At 36.9% G+C, this 17,191-nt stretch overlaps 1 protein-coding gene across 1 annotated transcript in view; it reads left to right on the top strand.

Moving 5' to 3' along the window:
• The first annotated feature begins 14,300 nt into the window (after positions 1 to 14,300).
• LOC145721555 (C-type lectin domain family 2 member A-like) overlaps positions 14,301 to 17,191 on the top strand; it is an 8,901-nt gene continuing 6,010 nt past the window's right edge. Inside the window, exons 1-2 of the mRNA XM_081819812.1 lie at positions 14,301 to 14,349; positions 15,018 to 15,161. Coding sequence (XP_081675938.1) covers positions 14,301 to 14,349; positions 15,018 to 15,161 — 193 coding nt within the window. The remainder of the gene's footprint in view (positions 14,350 to 15,017; positions 15,162 to 17,191) is intronic.

Here is a 17,191-nt window from a genome sequence, read left to right as displayed (position 1 = left end):
TCTCATGTACTCTCTCTCTCTCTCTCATTCTCGCTCTCTCAAATAAATCTTTAAAAAAAAAAAATAAATAAACATACTTTAAAAAAAAAAAAACTAGTGATGTAATATATGGTGATTAACATAACATAATTAAATAAAATATAAAATAAATAAAAATAAAACAAAAAACAACAACAAAAAAAGATACTCTCTCCCTCTCCCTCTGCCCCTACCCCCCACTCTCTTACTCTCAAATAAACAAATCTTAAAAAAAAAAAAAAATAGACACAATTATGATTCTCATTTTAAAGATGGAGAAACATCATTCTGGAGAATCTGAGTAAATTTTACAAAATCTCACCTCTAGTAAGTGGAAGAGTGGAAATTTAATCTCAGGTAATCTGATTTCAGAGTCCATGCTTAACTATTCAGTTATATTGCACCTAGGGCCAGATAGGAAAGTTAGCTGAGTAAAGATGAGAGCTATGGGGACTGTGGTGAACTTGAGTGGACCTTCAAAATTAGTATTGGTATTTTCTATTTAAACGTCCTGTGTGGCAAAAATCCTCTAATCGTAAACCAAATACCCTGGCTGTCCATGATATGAAGTCTGCCTTGGACCAGCATTATATAAACTTGATCATAAACATCACACATATGTCTTAGCCCAGAAATATTAACAATATCAATCATTAATTCTCTTAGTCCTGAAGGAACCACCTGTGTTTTGGTGACAGTGTGTCAACCAAATAAAAGTTTGCCCGTGATCTAACATACCTCAATACAGAAAAGTTCATGTAAGAGACACACTTTTGAGTATTAGAAAAATTAATTTCACAACCCCTAAGGAATTGTTATGTTCCATAATTTTAATAGTGAGAACCATATAAATAATCACGCTTTCCTCTCACTTCTAGCTACTGGAAATCTCAGTTAGTTCTGGCTATCAGAAAGCTCAGAGTTAGATTCAGTATTAAATAATCACAAGTTTAACCTAGTTTTATGGCAATATATTAAGTTGCCTCCCTTTCTTTGATCCCGTTAATAAATGAATATTTCTTTAAGTGTATATATTTTTGTAAATCAACTCTAAAATAAATTTTGGTTGAAATAAATATATTTTTTGTTTGTTTTATTTATTGTGTTCGAGGCAACTCCAGAATATTTCTTCTCTTAGTAGATGTCTGGATTTGGATTCATACCAAAATATCTTCCAGAATAATTTGAGAGTAGGTTACTGAATACCAAGAGCCTTATTTTACCTGCATGGCTTCCTGTCCCTTGAGGAACTACATATTCTGCCTCTCCCATACCACTTAGCCCAATGCTATGAACAGAGTAGGCATTTGAATGAATTAATTAATAAATGAGTGAATGAAGTCAACATCTTCATTGTCAAATGGCTTGGAAACACCAGTTAAGTCTCTAACTCTTCTTTCTTTGGGGTCTAGGTGGCAATTCTATGAGTTCAAAGGATTCAGTTTTATCTCAAGTTTCTATCAGAAGAGTCCTAGGAGTTCACATGAATAATGGGCCTAGCAATCGATTACCAATTTATTGCCTCTTCACCCCAGATCTATCATTCACTACCTGTTCTGTTATCATGGAGGTGGACTGTAAATTTTCCTGCCACTCCAGCTGGTGCAGAGTTAAGTTTTGTCAGTTGAGGGCACCGGAAGAACTCTGTAAGAGGAAAGAGTTTCTCTTCCTGGTTCCAATGTACTTTGTTCACCAGGCTGTTGCACAGTTGGGCTCTCTTCAGTACCCAAAGGCCAGCTGCATGAAGCACCTGCCCCTGGGAAACTTGTGATGATACCATTTCAGGTGCCTTCATAATTGAGTGGTACCAGCAGGGCAAATCTGATGGTGGGCTTCCCCTCCTATGTGCTCTGGTGGCTCTGGAGTGAACTCCTGGTTGTAGCACTTTCCTGTGGACACTTTGCCCAGCACTCCAGAGGGCAGATTTGCAGATTCCTGCTGACTTGGCACCTTACCTAGTGTTTCAGCACCTTACCTGGTGTTTCAGCACTAGGTGCTGAGCCATGCTGGTGTCCTCTGCTGAGGTCAGGATTTCAATCTGCAGTGTGGCATTGGAGGGGGGGGGCTCTTCCTCCAGGGTTCTCTCCCAGTTCAAGCGCTAATGGGTGGCTGCTTCCTGTGTCTAATATTGTATTCTTTAGAGTTTTCTTTACCTCCTTTTAACCAACACCCTAAAACTTTAATCCTCTATTATTTTTATATTCAAATTTCTCAATTCAAGGTCTTGTGGGTTCCAGTCCCTTGCTTAGACCCTGCCTGATATAAGAATGTAGTTAATTCAGTTGAAATTTTACTTGATCCATTTTTTTCACTTCTAGTACCTCTAGAATTTCCCTCTGATTCAGTGGTATTCAAACTTTTTAAGTAATGGGATCCTGTTTAGAGACAAAAATCCCACGTGGAATACCAATAGGTATAACACATAAAAAACAGAAGTGCTTTGATTTAAGTGGGTATAGATTGCAAGATGTTCCAGGTGTGGCTTCTCCTCCTCCTTGCTCTCTGCTCGTGGTGGTCTTGAAACACCTCTGGAACACAGAAGAGTCTCAGGACACAGTCTTAGTCAGGTTGGGCTGCTGTTAACGAAATACCACTGTCTGAGTGAAATTCATTTCTCACAGTTCTGGAGGCTGGAAGAAGTCCAGGTCAGGGTGCCAGCATTGGTGAGTGAGGAGTTTTTCCAGGCTGTGGACTTCTAGCTGTAACCTCACATGGTAGAAAGGGCCAGGAGCTGTGTGGGGTCCTTTTTACAAGGCACTAATTCCATTCATGAGGGCCCCACCCTCAAGAACTCATCATCTCCCAAAAGTCCCACTTGCTGATACCATTACATTGGTTGTTAGGATTTCAACATGCAAATTTTGGGGACTGCAAACATTCAGATCATAGCACACAACTTGAGAAACAACTCTGCATTTTATACTTTATGTATAATAAAATAAAGACCCTTCCTCTAAATTTTATAAATTATAATGGCATATTGATTATAAGCAGTTCCTCTTTTATTCAAGAAATAAAATAATGTCCTTTTAGACTGATCCAATTATCTAATCCTGGAGCAATAAGATAGAGTAGCAAGAACTTAAGGATCTATTAAGCCAGAGAGTTGGCTCAAAATGAGAGGAAATGATAGGATGGGATGGAATGTTTGAAGGGATGGATTTCTAATTTCAGTAGTTGAATATTGAAAATTACATAAACATTGACAAACATAAACTTGTAATTCACTTCTTGCGTGGAAGACAGAAACTTCCAGTTTCTCTGGAAAGTGCCTGTTCTTATGGGGGCAAAAAGGGAAACGCTGAGAGAGACAGCTTCTCCTTTCATAGAGGACCATTCAGTCAATAGTAGGGTCCTCAGTCTGAAAAGCCCTCACCTCAAATCTGCACATGAACTTAATATTATCCACCCTTTAATTCAGAGAATGACTGAATGTGAGCTTCACCGCAGAGGTCTCATCCTATAGCATTAGCATCTGAGGACAGCACCCTGCAGAGCCCATCAATATTCTGAAATAAAGTGGAACAAAACTATTTATCTTTACAATGACTTGCTTTCCTGACATCAGCATAAAATAAACCTGGTTTGCCAAAACAGTATGGAGAGGACTAGGATGTAGTGATCATACAATACAGATTTTGGTGTTCTGGAAGAATTTCATGGAAGGAGAAAAGTATAAAATAAATAATATCATAAAAAATAAGATAGCATTCTCCTGAGCTTTCCGTGTAATTGATACATTCTGGAAACAAGATATAACCAGGTTTCATGTTTGCAATCATCCACAAAAACAAAAAACAAACAGAAAACACTTCTCCGCAGCTCCTATTATAAAGAGAATTATTATAAAAAGGTCCATGTATTGTCATTCTTAGACTCTTAGACTATGCATTGATCATTTGAGAGGGGTATCAAATTGGAAAGAGAATGACACAATATTCTGAGTACAAGTAAAACTAAAACCAGTGAGTTTTGATTATTGAACACAGAAGCTCAAATTGCCAGATGAGTTATGAGTTGAGAATGTGATAATACAGAATTGACAGCTCAAACTTCTACAAAGGTCAGGAGGTCATGTGAGTGTAGAAAGTTAAGTGAGGACTGATTTAGTGGTAAACCAAAGAGCATGTACCCCACCACATACCCCATGTCAGTGTTTGCACATAGAATTTACTCTGGCTGAGCCTCCATTCAGAGATTACAGTGGAGTTGGTCACAAGTGGGACCCAGGCATGTGTGTTTTAAAATCAAAGCGTTTCTAATGTATTCAAGTTTGAGAATCCCTGTTATCTTCCATTCTTGCCCTCAGCTCCCACAGAGATTGTTGCTAAAAGCGATTACAGGCCATATGATGATATATTCCATTATTTCGGGAAACCTAGCTTTTTGTGTAACAGCTCTTGACTTTCAAATGTAATCTAATGTGGCAAATGTGTTTTTGAAACATTGTTTATGCAAACAAAGGAAGTATGAAGACAAATCCCATCCCTAGGTCACCAGGTTGTAACTTTGTTTTTTGTTTTGTTTTGTTTTTTTCTTGTTTTTTTTAAAGATTTTTTTTATGTTATGTTAATCACCATACATTACATCACCATACACCATACATTACATCATTAGTTTTTGATGTAGTGTTCCATGATTCATTGTTTGCGTATAACACCCAGTGCTCCATGCAGTACCTGCCCTCTTTAATACCCATCACCAGGCTAACCCATCCCTCCACCCTCTCCCCTCTAGAACTCTCATTATTTATTCATTTGAGAGAGAAAATGAGATAGAGAGAGCATGAGAGAGGGGAGGGTCAGAGGGAGAAGCAGACTCCCCGCTGAGCAGGGAGCCCGATGCAAGACTCGATCTCGGGACTCCAGGATCATGACCTGAGCTGAAGGCAGTTGCCTAACCAACTGAGCCACCCAGGCACCCAGGTTGTAACTTTTGAATCGGAGACTTTTTTCCCCAAGGAAATATAAAATATTCAACAGGGAATGTGGGTTTTGAGGAGAAATGCAATAGAAAAAAACATGAGTTTGGGAATCGGACAACCTATGTTTAGCTGTGTCATACCGAGTAGCTTTCTCTTTTGATTCCTGATCTATAAAATGCGTATCATAAAATATGTTCTACTTATAAAACACAGAAGTTTCGTGAGGATCAACTATGCATGGGAAAACAATTTATATTTTTCTGAAACTTTGACAAATTTTTTTAGGTTTTGGGTTACATGCCACACTTTGACCTCAAATTTTCTTCGTTTTTGGAAAAGAGGAAGATGGAAGAAATAAAACAAAACTCACAAAAGGAAAAAAAAAGAAAAGAAAAGAAAAAAATGCAGATGTAAGAATCTTCTCATTGTCCTGGAAACCCTATCATCATCTGGACCATCTTACCCTTCTCATATTATTTACCACTTCTCAATGTAAACCTACACTGCTGCTGGACCTCTCACTTTTCTGTTAATTAAGAAAGACATAGCCATAGTTTTCTAAAAGTTATTCCAAAAGGGGCTGTGGTATTTGCCTAGGTCTGGATTAGAAGAGCAATTATTCCAGAGAAGGTGAGACATTGTGATCCATGGCCAAGCATCTGCTTCCCTCAGGAAAAAAATAGAAGTGGGGTAGCAAAGGAAAACTGCAACAGTAAATGAAGGCCCCACTGGAGCAGTATCTTAACCCTAGCCTGTCCCTCCAAGATGCAAATCAGTGCCTGAATTTGGGGACACTAAGATATTGGTGAAAACAGCTTCTGGGAAAGGAAAAGACATTCATCTGCTACAGCATTAGCCCAGAGTCAAGGTATGAAGAAGCTCAGTGTGATGGAAATAGCAAGAAGGACAAAAATGCTGGTTATTTTCTCATGAAGGACCCATATGTCTGTATCTTCTTTGCCATCAGTGTATGTTTGGTAGAATGATGCCAGCTGACACAAACTCCCTTATGTGGACAACACCTCCCGCTCTCACAATGATTCAGAATTCTTATGCCCCATTCTTGCATCTCCAATCACAAAAACAGAAGCTTAGATCCTGGATTACCCCGAGGTCAACGCTATCAAGTAAGGAGTGCACAGTACCTGTACTAAAGAGGTAGCATCTACTTCCAGTGTACTTTTTAATGAGAAAATAAACACGTTAAAAATAAAAATTAGGGGTACCTGGGTGGCTCATTCAGTCTTGATTTTGGCTCAGGTCATGATCTCAGCATCCTGAGATCAAGCCCCTTGTCGGGCTTGTGCTCAGGGTGGAGTCTGCTTGGAATTTTCTCCCTCTCCTACTGCCCCTCCCCCTGCTTGCACACACATGAGCTCTCTCTCTCCCCCCTAAAATTAATTAATCAAATAGCTAATTAATTTTTTTAAAATAAATAAATAAAAATTAAATTAGTTTTGTCTGTTTTCAAATATATCAATCAAGCAATCTAGTGGCAGTGAATTAGCAAATAGCCCTCCACACATCAAATGTCTTAATGCTAAGTTAAAAAAAAGTAAAATAATTAATGTTCATAAAAATAAATTTGAGGCTAAAAGAAAAAATAAATTATTTTACATTATATGAGGTTTGAAATGCAGTGCAATAGATCTTACCTTTACAAAATTGCACGTGAGACATTTATTTTTTTTACTTTTTTTAAAGATTTTATTTATTTATTTGACAGAGAGAGACACAGCAAGAGAGGGAACACAAGCAGGGGGAGTGGGAGAGGGAGAAGCAGGCTTCCCACGGAGCAGGGAGCCTGACACAGAGCATGGGCCTCCATCCGAGGACCCTGGGATCATGACCTGAGCCAAAGGCAGACGCTTAACGACTGAGCCACGTGGGCACCCCAACATTTATTTATATATGTTGATTCTTAAATGTAAAAGTTAAGTTAGAAAAATTTCATATGTACAAATAATTAATTCTACATTAATAAGTAAAAATATAATTTTTGTTATAGACACAAAATTACAAATGTTCTATCAAAATGGAGATGTTATATTTGTTATACTGCAAAGTGGTTGACTTTTGTCAGTGAGGATTAAACTTTCATCATACGCTATTGCTTTGAAAGAATCCACAACACCCACAAATACAAATGTAATAATACAATATTTGCTCTTCTTAGCAGTTGGCTAAATTTATTTATAGAGAGCAACTCAACTTGTACAAATAACTAAACTGAATTGAATTGTTGTGAGTGGAGGTAAGCTCTGGCCTGGGACCCAGGTTACACACGGAAGAAGGAAGCCACATTGCCTAATAAAACAGGTGGAATGGGGAGAAATAGGCCAAAGAATAAGTCTTTGCAACATATTAGGGAAAGTGTATAAAGAATTTTCTTTTAAGAATGAAGCAAAGTTTTTGAAAAAAGAATTAATTATAAAATAATGTGAATAATATGATACTCCTATATAAAAATTTTATCCCTACTTCATATATATTCTTACTCCATACACTATTTGTTTGCACAGTTGACCCTTGGACAATAGGGGGGTAAAGGGTACTGACCCACCGCACAGTCAAAAATCCAGTTTACTTTTGACTCACCCCAAACTCAACTACTACTAGCCAGCTGTTGACCAGAAGCCGTACTGATAAACAGTCGATTAACACATACTTTGTATATGTATTATATACTGTGTTCTCACAATTAAGCAAGCTAGAGAAAAGAAAATGTTATTAAGAAAATCATAAGAGAGGGGCACCTGGGTGGCTCAGTTGTTGAGCGTCTGCCTTCGGCTCAGGTCATGATCCCAGGGTCCTGGGATCGAGCCCCGCGTAGGGCTCCCTGCTCTGCCAGAAGCCTGCTTCTCCCTCTCCCACTCCCCCTGCTTGTGTTCCCTCTCTCATTGTCTCTCTCTGTCAAATAAATAAATAAAACTTTAAAAAAACAAAAAAACGGGGCGCCTGGGTGGCTCAGTCGTTAAGCGTCTGCCTTTGGCTCAGGTCATGATCTTGGGGTCCTGGGATCGAGCTCCTCATCGGGTTCCTTGCTCGGCAGGGAAGCCTACTTCTCCCTCTCCTACTCCCCCTGCTTGTGTTCCCTCTCTCGCTGTGTCTCTCTCTGTCAAATGAATGGATAAAATCTTTAAAAAAAAAAAAAAAAAATCATAAGAGAAAGAAAACACATTTACAGTATTGTACTGTATTATTTATCAAAAAAATTCCACATATAAGTGAACCAATGCAGTTGCAACATGTTTTTCAAAAATCAACTATGCTTTCTATTGACTCACACATACTGACAATTTCAAACCTTTAGCTTTAATTATATCTCTTCCCGAAAATCTGGAATTTTGTATACCAACGCCTACTAGACAACTTTACCTAGACATTCAGAGGAACTTTAATATCAATGTGCCCCAAAATGTACTAGTTCTATTATTCAACTAAATATGTTCCTTCTGTATTTCTGATCTTAGCTGCAGCAAGAAGAAACTGCTAGCACCAACAGAAAACACTTTTGACTCCGTGAATACACTGCAATCTAAATATTTACGATGTCCTTATTCCACTCCTATCCCAGACTGACTTCCCCATTTCCAATGCTTTTGAGCATAAATAGCTCCCTACTCAAGATCTGACTAGGGTGAATCTAACTGGGTATAGCCCACATGCTCCTCAGCATCCTCAGTTCCGGGAGAAGCTGGGAAAGTGAAAAGCTTCTTTAGCTTCTACAGTGGAGAAGGTTTTGCCTGCCATGGGGACTCATGTGGCAAAGAACAGCTTCAGCAAAGGAAAGTGCTGTACATCCGAAAATAATGACAAAGAAATATCCACTGCACCATATCCTTCTGGTTATCCAAGTCAAATGCCTGGAAGTTATCTTACATGTATCTGTCTCCTAGCATGAATATTTGATGGGATGTGTCTTTCTGGGAACAAAGTGGAGTACAGGGCCTTAGTATGACATTAAAGAGATAAACAGAAAGACAAATTTAAAAATAAAGGCACGTAGGGATGACTGATGAGATAAGTCCAGGTGCTAAGGCTATGGACAACTGACAAAGAGCTCTTACATGACATTCTGTAAGGGTCTGGTAAGAGGATGGCACAGAAAAGTACAAAAACAGACACACACATACACATACACACCCACAATCCCGGATTTTTGCTATGGTTCATAAGTCCCTTGGAGTTCAAAAACTTACTTTGTAATGTATATTTCAGTGTAGTACCTTTTGCCTTTAAAAAAAAATGACAGCACCTAGTATAGTATTAAGAGGTGTGGACTCAAAAAAAATTTTGGTCTTGACTAGAGTTTCTATATTCAGCACTAATGAATTTAATTCCTGTGTAGAATTAAGAAATTAATCTCATAAATTAGAAATATTAAAATAAATGGCATTTTTTTTTCCATGAACAAAAAGAAATCTCAAATAGCAGTGATTGGGCATGGTGAGCAAAGCTCACGGTTTTTTTTTGAAAATATGAAAAGTAGGGGCGCCTGGGTGGCTCAGTTGGTTAAGCGACTGCCTTCAGCTCGGATCGTGATCCCAGGGTCCTGGGATCGAGTCCCGCATCGGGCTCCCTGCTCTGCGGAGAGCCTGCTTCTCCCTCTCCCACTCCCCCTGCTTGTGTTCCCTCTCTCGCTGTGTCTCTCTCTGTCAAATAAATAAATAAAATCTTTAAAAAAAAAAAAAAGAAAAAGAAAATATGAAAAGTAATGTAATTGAAGTGGCAAAAAGTACCTCCTCTAATATTTTATAATATACTTCTCATCTTCAGCAACTAGTACATTTATGGTTAACTGTAAGAGGAAGAGGGCAATGAACAAGAATTTGAGGAACTCTGATCTTTCCTTTCCTTTGACTTGTAATAAAATACTTTATCCTGAAAGATTTAGCATGTTGGTGCTTTAAAACAATATTTATTTCATAAAAGAAAGGAGGCTACTTATATAAAAATATAACTAGTAATAAATGTATAGATGAAGAGTTCCAAACAAGTTCTATCAACAGTCTGAGAAGGGATAACTATTTTGAAGGCAGATTAGAATGTGAATAAATAGAAGGGAGAATGAAATTCCCAAAAGGATGGAAAAGATTTAAGGGTTATGCTTTAGCCTTGCGTGGTACTTCCAGTTTGGCCAGTTCCTTATGTCTCCCCATTTCTCACCCATGCATTTGCTTTGTTTGTTTTGTTTTGTTTTGTTTTGTTTTTTTAATTAAGTGACTATGTTTTTGTTTTTGTTTTTTTTCCTCATGGACACAGACCCATGGTTAGGTTTGAAATTTTTCGGGCTCTGCTAGTTATGATCTCAACCCCTTCCATTCCCTAGTAGGCTGAAAACATGGGTCATGTCTTATTGTTGCTTCAGGCCTAGCTCCTACAGAGGACAGGGAATATGTGGAGTTAACCTGGGGAGCTAACATAGTTTCCCAGGGTTAGTCATCTTGCTTTGGTTGAGTCAGTGCTCTGAAACGTTCCTAGTAGTATTGAATACCTACAAGGATATCAATGAACTAGATGTAACGTAAACAGAGCTGGAAGGACTATAGAGAAAATTTCTGAGTATGGGGTCCCCCAAGGCAAGGAAAGAACTTGAAAGAAAAAGTTCTTTTAGAGAATTTTCCTCTATTTTCTGTGATCATTATCGAAAGTCTGAGTTGAATGAACGAGCTTAGAGACTATTTAGTGAACAATTTCAAAGTAAAAAAAAATAAATAAATAAGGGAGAATTTCAAAATGCATATAACCAGATGGATGTTGTGGGATAATTCAGTGATACAATTAAGCTTGTGATCTGCCAATTATTAAGTATTTCTGGTTATCATTTAACAAAAGATGATTTTCTGGCTCTTCGTAAAGAAATACAACTTGGGAGATGGCAGCAAGCAACAGATTAATGGAAGACACAGGTGTCCATGTGAGAAACTACAGGCAAGAGGGGGAAAAGAAAAATCATATTAGTTTGATTTCAATTGTTTTTAATGAGAGTCATATTATTTTGGCTCCTGGGGAAATATTGTCAGTAACTTAGCTGAGCTAAGTGGCTCAGGGAAAGTGGCTAAGAAATAAAGCCAGAAACCAACAGGGAGAGGAACAAATGCTTGTTTTGTAATTAGTGAAAAGAAACTTGTTTTTAGAAAGTGTAGATGAGTCCAACTATGCTGACTTAGACTCTGTAAGAAGGATCTAGAACATTTATTTATTCATCCAATAGACACTGGTTTCAGCACTTTTTGGGGGGGCGGTCAGTCACTGTGTGGTAATACAAAGATGAATAAATAGATTCCCTTCCATCTTGGAGCTTATAGTCCCTTAGAAAAGATAGATATTAACAAATAAATATAATTTAATATAACAAGTTCTATAATACAGTTATCTAGAACCCAAAATGGCAGCATAAGATTCATGGGGAAGTTTACTAACTCTGCCAAAGATTTAAGAGTAGGTTGTTTTTTTATTGTAAATTTGGTTTCAACAGAGGCAAATCTTAAGCAGAGTAGCCAAGTGGAGGAAGGCACATCAGGTAAAAGTAAGAGCCTGAGTGAAGGCAACAGAGTGAAAGAATGTGTTTGGAAAATGATGCAAAGTCCAGTACAGAAAAGAAGGAAAAAAGATGACCCAGATAACGTAATTTGACATTTGAATTGCTAAGGGTCATTCTAAAGCGCTTAATTTTCATTTTGGAGATGATAGAGAAGAATTGACAAAAATATGTGATAAGACTGATGAATAGATTTGTGATCTAGAAAAAAAAGATTTTGACAGTAATGTGAATGTTGGATTGAAAGAGAAGGAAGAGATTGGCCTGGAGGAGAAGTAATTAGAGGTTGTCATAAATGTCTGGTTGAGAGATAATAAGGGACTAAAATATTGAGTAAAATTGGGGTGGGAAAGAAATATACAAAGTAGAGAGATTTTTATGTATAATTGTGACCAATATTATTTGTGGGTAAAAAAAATTAAACAATTTGAATATTAGTCCTCAGTCTCTGGTTTGAATGTCTTATGAAAGTTGAGAACAGGCTTTCAAATCCCAAGCAAATTTATCTACAAAGTTGGACAAAGATGTTGGAGAGAAAATGAATTGGCAAACAGAGAATCAGAAGCCTTTACTAATCAGCTGAATACCTTGAATAATTTACTCATTTATGCTTGATTCATTTTCCTCATTTACAAAACACAGTAGTTGAAACATAGCCTTTCATCTGTAAAATCATGACTACTGGTGTGTATCAATTTTGTATTGCTATACAACTTTATCCTTGTAAAGTTAGGCTACCATATCTGCAATATGTCTTTTTGAAAACATAGCAGAATCATCAAGAAGCAAACATAATAGAGGAGTGAAGGAAAAAAGAAAGTGAAAATACACAGGAGAAATAAGAAAAGTTTATGTGGAACTCATTTTGAAAAAAAAAGATCAACCCGACTTATATATCGATGCTATTGCCCATAAGGGAAAAGAAGAAGAGGCAGAAAGCAGCAGTCTTAGGTAAAGTTCTTAATTTAAAAAGCAAAACAAAACAAATAAGATCTAAGAGATTGATCCCAAAAATAAATAAATTTAAAAAAACAATGGCAAAATTTGACCGGAAGTCCTCAAGAAGGACCACAACATGTTGTGGCTTGTGACGACTGGCCCTTGATTCACTCCTTGCAGATATTTATATTGCTCTGCAATTCCTCTCACTAGTTGTGAAGTGTACTTCCCCACTCCCTGACTTTGAGGTCAACCAGAGACTTGAAATATGCTGAGTTGATGGGCTTAGTCTCTTGCACCTCTGACATCTTTGTGAGAAGAGCTTCTGGAGTAGCTGCTGCCTCTTCAGCCTGGACCCTAGAATAGCAAAGACACAAGGACACAGACTCAACATCTTGAGGCAGAGCCTCAACCAGACAACCCAAACAACTCAGCCAATGCAGCACAGACTAGTGAGTGAGCCAGGGTTTGGGATAAGGTTTGTAAAATAGCATTAATATGACAATAGCTAACTGGTACACAAGCAAAATTTTTGGTTTTGAATAGCATTTAGAGTTTGGGGATAATTTTTGCTTCAGATAAAGACTTGAATAAAATAATCTAGCCAGAGATCTCCCCAATCTCTCTTTCTCTCTCTGTCTCTATGTTTCTGTCTCTGTCGCTCTCTCTCTCTCTCTCTGTCTGTCTCTCTCTCTAACACACACTCATGGCTCCTGAAGTAATTGGTTTTTTGGAGATGTGAATTAATATTCATATATTAAAAACATCAACATGCAAAATTAGAGAGAACTCTATTCCTTACAATCCAGCTTTAAAAAATGTCAACCCATTACTTTCTGTTTGTCTCTCAAGGAAGGGACTTTGAAATACAGGCTGTAATGTATTCATCCTCACCTACATCAAATGATTATAGATGACTACAATGATCTTAGCACAACACTAATAGCACAATACTTTTGTTGCTGTGGTTGAACTTGAGATCTGCTTTCTACATCTGGAAGTAGGAGTTCAGCATATGAGAATGCTCACGGCAAGGTCCCAAACGGACAGAAGCAGGACAGTAGAGCAGTGTGGTTAAATGATCAGAGCCAACTAATATCTAAGCTCAGCCACGTATTAGCTATGTTACTTTAAGAAAAAGCTTTTTACCTCTCTGTTACTTTAAGGAATTTGTCTCATCTGCAAATTAAAGATAATAATAAGCTCCTATTTCATGTGATTATGAGAGTAAATTGAATCATAAAAGTTAAAAGCTCAGAACTAGGCCTACCATAGAGTAGGCACACAATAAATGGGAGATATGATTGTTCTTCTTATTATTATTACTATTAAAGACAATTGACGTTCTTTTCACTGCAATCTAAGTTGCTATTTTATGCTCAAATCCTTTCGAATTGGCTCATGGCTGGGATCCATAATGGCCAAAATTAACTAAAAATATTGGTAGGTCAGGGTGATAGTGTGAAGACTCAGTTTGTTGGCTTCATAAACTACTGGTCCTCACTTCCTTTCTGTGAAGAATCATTTCAGAGTCTCCCACCACCTCCAGTGGCTCCTCAAACTGCAGTGAGATAGAATGATTTCTGGACAGCAGTGTAGCAAAAGGGCAGGAGTTATGTCACTGGTCAGATTTCTGAGGCGATTCGTCATAATTCTTATATTAATGTGGTATTCTCAATTTAGGATGTTGTAACATTGTATCCTCATTTTAGACTGTCTTTAACTTTATATTCTCATTTTAGATCGCCTTAACTTTATATTCTCATTTTAGACTGTCTTCATATTACTGACATTAAATCCAGCTGTGGGCAGGGATCTTGAATCCCGTGCATTCCCTACAACCAATCTGTATTTTCGCTTTGCTGAAAAGGAGACATGGATGATGAAACAACACTGACGAACTCAGTAGATTCCCAGTCTTCAGGTAAGAAGTACATGTATGACAAGCTTTAGGCGCTATTTGTAAAGTAAACGAATTTACATTTGGTGGGTGCTTGCTATCAATTCTGAGAGCTAACCTTCCTGAGAGAGGCGGTATCTCTGTGCTCTTCAGTTCTTCTATCTGTGTCATATTATTTTCAGCTATCTCTCCAAAGTATATTATAAAGATCCACTCTGTGTGGATAAAGGGTAACTAATTTTTGTATAATTTTTAACAGCTTTATTAGATAAAATTGACATACTTTAAAACGCTTAGAAACAGCTGCCAATTTCTACCTTCCCCTGCAAAGTGCCTGCTGGGTATTTTGTTTGGGATTGTGATGAAGCTATAAATTAATTTGAGTTGAATTGATATCTTCACAAAAATTGTGTCTTCTGACTCACAAAAATGGTATCTTTCTCCATGTATTTATGTCTGTAATTTATTTCAACAATGTTTTCTTGCTTTCAGTGTACAAGTTTTGCATGTCTTTTGTCAGATTTATCCATAAGCATTCAATATTTTTATGCTATTGTAAGTGGTATATTTGAATTTTGTATTGATCACTGCTAGCATATAAGAAATATAATCAGTTTGTATATACTGACCTTGTTCCTACAACATTCTAAACTCACTTACTAGAAACTAAAAACTGATTGATTTTTTTATAGGAGATTTTATCACTTTCAACCTTACTGGAAAGTCACAAGGACCCTCAAAAAGGAATAAAAAGAGACTTTGTATCTCTAAAATTATCACCACTGTCATCTTCTTCCTGGTGATTTTGATAACTACACTGGCCACAATTTTAGCAGGTGAGTTGCCCACTTCCCAAATATGCTCATGTTAACTCTTCCACAAAATATTACATCGTCTGTGTGCTTTTCATATAGTGGCTCAAGATAAAGGGTAATTTCAGAAATCTTTGTATATGGGATGAATGTACATTTCTTCTATAAAATGGGGATAATAATAACTTAATGCATATGAAACTTCCTTCTAAATCAGTATTACTTATAGTCCTTACAAGGTAAGGGGCTCATGGTAAAATGTAAATCACTATACTGATTCCTTCATGAAGAAAGTCTTCTTATGAAGAAATATCAAAAGAACTGCACAATATATTTGGTGACACAGTTAGCTAACAATGTGCCATGAGATCCTTATCTTCCTGCGGACTGGTGGCAAACAGTTTATGGAACATTATCTACATATGGACTAAACCATATACTTTTACATAAATATCAGTATCTTTTTCTAAGCTGCTTCTAGCTAATGACTATCGTTTACAAGAAAGGAAACTGAGTTCAAGACACAAAACAATTGATCTCTGTCTGGTTGTGCAGTTGCCCATGATACGGTCAGATTTACAAGTCCCAATCATAATTCACAACTATACATATGGGTTATAGAGAATTAGACAAGAAAAAGGACCATAATTTTTACCCAAACTATAGATTACTCCTAGCCTCTAAAAGTAAGTTGAGAATGATATATCTCCCCTTTACGATGGTAAAGTATATACATATATTGTAAAAATAACTTAAAGCAATTTTAACAAAATGTTTGAAAATATATACATAAGTATATATTCATATAGATGTGCATATATAAATATGTATAAGATTTACACATGAGGATATTTATTATAAGTGGATATATTACATATGGATGTCTAAAGTCATTTGTAGAAATTAATGTGCATATATATTATACATACATGTATACATAAATGTGCACATAAGTATGTATAAATGAGTTTATATAGTATAGATATATGATCAAGCGTATTCTATCAAGTAGGCATTATGCCTTGTATATATACATGATTATGTGTATATACTTGACTATATTTACACATGGATAGAAATGTATATATAAATATGTGAATATACTGTATGTATATAAATGGATGGATAGATAGAAGATTGATAGATGATAGATAGATATAGATAGATAGATAGATGATAGATAGATAGATAAGGAGATGGAGAAAGAAACTATTATATGAACTAGGCATTATGCTAGAAAAACAAGACAAATATGGTTCCTGTCCTCATGGAATTTACTCAACTGGAGAAAAAGGAAGGAGAATGAAGAGGTGGAGGAGGAGGAGAAGTTGGAGGAAGAGGAAGAGGAAAAGGTTTTTTGATAAAAGTATATATTTACAAAGCACTTTATGCTTCATAAGATATTTTAATACACAACATTTTATTTGCATTTTTGAGTGACCCAGAGCAGTAGTGAAGTATTATTTTCCTTATTGCCTTTTGCTGTACACAAGGACTTTGAACCTCAGAGATAGTAGCTGACTATCTAAACACAGCTAAGTAAAGTTATAACCTGAATCTAAGTCTTCTGAATTTTATATATTGTTCTTTACCATATCTACAATGTTGTCTCTTCCTAAATGAGCTTATTTCCTATGGGGTCTATATAAAATAAACACCCAGTAATTTGTTAAAGGAGATGAAATATGTTCAACCTGTTCTTAGAAAGGCAGTTTCTTCCAGGCCACCTACTGAAGTCCGTGCAGGCCATCCTTACCAGGTGCTCCTAATTTTCACTCAGTGGAATTTATTCAATGGAATTCCTAAGGATCTTCATTTTGTTCTCTGATTCAAGCTATGTTCAAAAGACTATTTTAGGGGGCGGAGCAAGATGGCGGAGGAGTAGGAGACCTGGATTTCGTCTCCTCTCAGGAATTCAGCTGGATAGGGATCAAACCATTCTGAACACCTACAAACTCAACAGGAGATCGAAGAAAAGAAGAGCAACAACTCTCTCATCAGAAAAGCGACCACTTTCTGGAAGGTAGGACGTGCGGAGAAGTGAATCCGAGGCG

Source organism: Leptonychotes weddellii, chromosome 5 (genome assembly GCF_054177405.1).
Source record: "Leptonychotes weddellii isolate Sample4059 chromosome 5, ASM5417740v2, whole genome shotgun sequence".
Taxonomy (NCBI): Eukaryota; Metazoa; Chordata; class Mammalia; order Carnivora; family Phocidae; genus Leptonychotes; species Leptonychotes weddellii.
This window is presented reverse-complemented; position numbering and strand designations above follow the sequence as displayed.